Source organism: Poecilia formosa, unplaced genomic scaffold, assembly GCF_000485575.1.
Source record: "Poecilia formosa unplaced genomic scaffold, Poecilia_formosa-5.1.2 Scaffold653, whole genome shotgun sequence".
Lineage (NCBI taxonomy): Eukaryota > Metazoa > Chordata > Actinopteri > Cyprinodontiformes > Poeciliidae > Poecilia > Poecilia formosa.
Genome location: NW_006800592.1, coordinates 215,286 through 219,963, shown reverse-complemented (window position 1 = coordinate 219,963; position 4,678 = coordinate 215,286). Strand labels below are relative to the sequence as shown.

At 38.9% G+C, this 4,678-nt stretch overlaps 1 protein-coding gene across 1 annotated transcript in view; it reads left to right on the top strand.

The window, feature by feature from the left end:
• Nucleotides 1–79: 79 nt before the first annotated feature.
• The window catches only part of LOC103130630 (oocyte zinc finger protein XlCOF6.1-like), a 7,805-nt gene continuing 3,206 nt past the window's right edge, over nucleotides 80–4,678 (top strand). Inside the window, exon 1 of the mRNA XM_007542081.1 lies at nucleotides 80–146. Within this exon, the coding sequence (XP_007542143.1) occupies nucleotides 80–146 (67 nt within the window). The remainder of the gene's footprint in view (nucleotides 147–4,678) is intronic.

Here is a 4,678-nt window from a genome sequence, read left to right as displayed (position 1 = left end):
CTTTCTTCTTCTTCTTTTACAGCTAAACACTCCTGTTTTGGGTCCTGGAGCCACCACAATGACTTATCCCGCATCCAAGATGGCTGCTAGGCGCTACCAGAGGGCAATGCAGCAGTTTAGCAACGCTCTGCAGGATGCAGGTCTTGGTTTGTGGCCCAGGAAACTCATGTAGAAAAAACCATGTAGAAAAAATAAAAATCTTCTCATGTTCTGAGATGCCTGACATGGACACACAAACAAGTATTGTGCTATAATCTGCAAAGAGTTAGAAAATAGATTAAGTCAAAGGAAAAAGCTTGACTTGCCTTCAGTGGATGTTACTTTAGTGAGGATTAAGATTTCCAACTTTGTTTTAACAAACTGAACAATGTCTCTGGAAGTCACTCCTGACCTGTTGTCTTGATGAAAATGACGAGTCATGGTATTATACAGCTTGTCCTGTGTGAAAAGTCTTAGATAAATAGGTTGTGTCTATCAGTCCATTAAATGTTGTTTTGGATGTTTTAAGTGTTAATATTTTTATTTTGATCCTTAAAGTCCCTCAGTCTTAAACTGAATCTGAGTCCTCAGCTGTTTGTCTGTGTGCCACCCAGGAGGGCAACATAGTAGAGATCGTGTGGAAACCTCTTTCTTCGCTGGCGGAGGAAGGTCGTTTCTGGAACTGCAGGACCTTTGGATATTAAAACTATGCAGACGACTATATAGCACTGATCGATCAAAGGAATATACCTTGATCATGGTTTGCTCAGAATTCTGCAGAAGGAACCTTATAACTACAGGTTCTCCAAGGCTGCTGTTGAAACCACACTGAGGGAGAAACTTAACAGCTGATGGTTCCAGAACTGAGAAACGCAGCTTCACTGAGTCTGACCACCTGCCAGGCAGCACCGCTGATACCAATTTGATTACAGACAGTGTGGTAGCACAAGCTTGCCTGTCCTTGGGTACAAACAGGGCACAGAGCCTGTGCTATCAACAGTGTATTGATAGCATAGACCAGGGGTCCTCAAACTTTTTCCTGTGAGGGCCACATAACTTTTCCTTTCTCTGGTGGGGGCCCAGAGTCAGTTTGTAACAGAAAAAGTGTGACGATTGCAGGAGTGCCTAAATGTAAAAAAATATTGTTTTCCAGAAAGAAGAAGCAAATAACCCTCTCTGGGTTCTTCACAGAACAAAAGTCAGAAAATAAATAATAACACTATTAAAGAAATAAAAAATAACCAAATAATCCTCTCTGGGTTCTTCACAGTAAAAAATCCAGGAAATAACACTATTTATGAAATAAATACCGTATTTTCCGGACTATAAGCTGCATGCCCACATATTTAAAAAAAAAACAGTAAACATACACATGTAAGCCGCAGATATCTCTGCCGCTCTAGGTTTTCCATCCGAGGGTGGCGGACACCGAAAATTTGAGTCATAACAGATCAATTGAATATCACATTTATTACGGTTGACAAAGAAAAAGTTACCAGGTTTAGATTTAACTGAACTGATTACAGTAGTTTCCTAACAATAACTGCAACAGTAAAAGTGCTGATCCTTCGTGTCTGCTACTAGCATGTGCTAAATGAAAATGGGCGCTTTCCTTCTTCTTTTTCTCCTTCTTCTCTTTCTTCTTCTTCTTTAGATTTATTGTTGCACTACTGCCATCTACTGGATCCTAATATCTAACCTCAAATTCTCATAATGATCCCAGTATTATTTAAAACATGAAAAATCTTCTTTTTCCCCTCAATGCTATTTAACTGATCAACAACATTCTCAAATTTCAATTCCCAATTAAAGTTTAATTCCGTATTAATGGGCGCTTTCTTCTTTTATTTCCAGTTTTGACTTCCAATGATTCACTTCCTGCTAAAGAGCCCCCTGGTGGATGAAGAAAAATCCAGATATAAGCTGTATGGAAAAAAGGAAAAAAGCAGCGGTTTATAGTCCGGAAAATACGGTATATGAAAAAAAAAAAATCTAAAAGCTCTCTGGTATTGTTCAGGGGGCCGCACCAAATGTGGAGGTAGGGCGGATCCGACCCGCAGGCCGTAGTTTGGGGACCACTGGCATAGACTATCGATACACTGTTGTATTGATAGCCTATGCATTGATAGCCTATGCAGTAATCAATACAATAGTATTGATTGCTGTATTGATAGGCTTCATGATACCCATGAAGGGTAATTTTTAAATATGTGACATGCGCTTTGTGGTGAGAATGGACATGGTTGAACACAGGTTGTGATGAGAAGTGATAGTTTTAATGATGAAAACAAAGAGTGAACAGAAATCCAGGCAGCACAGGTGAGCAGTGAGGCTAGGAACTTAGGCACTGGTAGCACTTGAACAAGTCAGCGATGAACAATGATACGACAGTAGGCACACGAGAAGGATCCGACAGGGAGCAGGGGGCACAGGTGAGTTTAAATACACAGAGAGAACACAAAACACAGCTGGGAACAATCAAGGACAAGACACACAGACACAGGGACTAAAGAAACCAAAAAGCAACACAGAAACCTAAATCCTCACATTTATTGAATCTAAGATACAGGTAGCTCTAGATGCTAGATATTTTAAGGTTCCCACATTCCAAAAGATAGCTTTTTATCAATGCATAGTCCACCGCAGCAGGTGATTGACATTCATAAACAGCTAATATTGTTACTTATTAGCTGTTACTTATTAAAAAATTTACAGGAGATTCATTAAAAAGCAAAACACTAGATTATTTTTGGTAAGTTTAAGAGTCCATTTTGTGACTCTTAAACATGCTCCTGATTCACCATTTTGCTACTCCAAATTATTAAATTATCAATGTGGGAACTGATAAATAGATTAAGAATCAAGAATGGCTTAATCAGTCAAAAATTGATAAGACATTACTTCTTTGAAGTAATGTTTTGTCATTTGCATTGTAAAGTGTTTATTTCATCAGTGTGTCACTGATAAAATCTTTCAATGCAATCCTTGGTTTTTGAAAATACATGTTCATACTCGACTGTGATTTTACTATAGATCAGTTTAACAGTTATGGTTTTGTTGTGTGAAGAATTCACAGAATATTAACAGTTATGGTTTTGTTGTGTGAAGAATTCACAGAATATTAACAGTTATGGTATTGTTGTGTGAAGAATTCACAGAATATTTTTGGTGTACTGAATCCTCCTGGCTGGCTCGCCACTTTGTGTAACTTAAGTTGTACTTCACATACAGATGGACGAGTAAGTTTGGATTTCAGACCAATGTTGTAGTTGCCACTAGGCTAATGTTGCATATTTAAAAGGATACTAATGAACAAATTATTGTGCACTTTTATAACAGAATGTGTCCATGCTATCTGATACAACAGATAGCATGTTGTCTTTTACTTAAGATTTGATATGGTGCAGTTTAGGTTATTGATATAGTTTGTTCATTTTCCCCTCTGTGCACCACCCAGGTCTGTTTACCAGTTTTGGGATCTGACCAAAACCCCTCAGTGTAATTACCTTGAGAAATAATTAGATTTGGGTGGTGTGCTGTGGTGGCGCAGGGGTTAAGCACAACCCACATATGGAGGCCCTAGTTCTCAACATGGCTGTCGCAGGGTTGATTCCCAAGCTGGCGACTTTTGCTGTATGTCTTCCCCTTCTCTCATTTTCCACTTTCCTGTCAATTAACTATCAAATAAAGGCCACTAGAGCCAATAAAACCTTTGAAAAATTTATTAGATTTGGTATAAAACAAGCTTTTAATGCCAAAAAAATGATCAAATGTTACAAGTCATGCAAGTCATACAAATGGAACAGATACAGAGGGACATGGACCTTACCACAGGGTCCGCGTTTCATTGGCTAATGCCCATTTGACGTCACTGCACAGCTACCACGTGCTTGACCATCTCACAAACAAAAGCTAAAGTAGTATACACATGCTAATGTAGATTGTGGACTAGCAGACCACAATCTACACAATCAAAGATTTTGTGACAGAACTCAAATAAGAATGGTTCTCCACTGTCAGTGGGGCATCTGTACAGGCTATGTCAGGTATCCTGATCGTATTTGTGGAAATAAAATTCACAGATTTCCAAAATCTGATACGGAATGCCTAGCTTGGATCAAAGCTTGTGCACGACCGCATTTGCAGCTCAACTGTCATAAGATCAATAAAAACAAAGGAGTGTGTGCTGGTGTAAGTATTATTACTTTGCTTTCTTTGTGCTTAGTGAATGGGGATATTTTGAGCGGCCCTGCGACAGACTGGCGACCTGTCCAGGGTGTACCCCGCCTCTCGCCCGGAATGTTAGCTAGATAGGCACCAGCACCTATATAAAATATAAATATATTAAATATTGTAAGGTCTTAAGGAGGCCTATAATGTGTGAACAATGACCCCCAAGTCTGAAAAAAAATCAATAATAAACACATTAATTATGAAAACCTTTTAGCTAAGTACAGCATAATAGCAGTACCGATACAACTTCTACTTCTTGAAACCTGTCTGTTACACAGTCTTACGTTAGCTGATGTTAAGGAAGAGATTCTAAATTAGTTAACTTTGGAAAAAGTTTGGCTTTCTCTTCCTCTGGATCCCAGGTCCTCTCGGCGGGCCGCGTGTAGTCACTCAGAAGAAAACAACAAAGCATGTTGACGTCACAGAATTACAGAGTTTAATCCAATATAAGACAATGCATAAACTT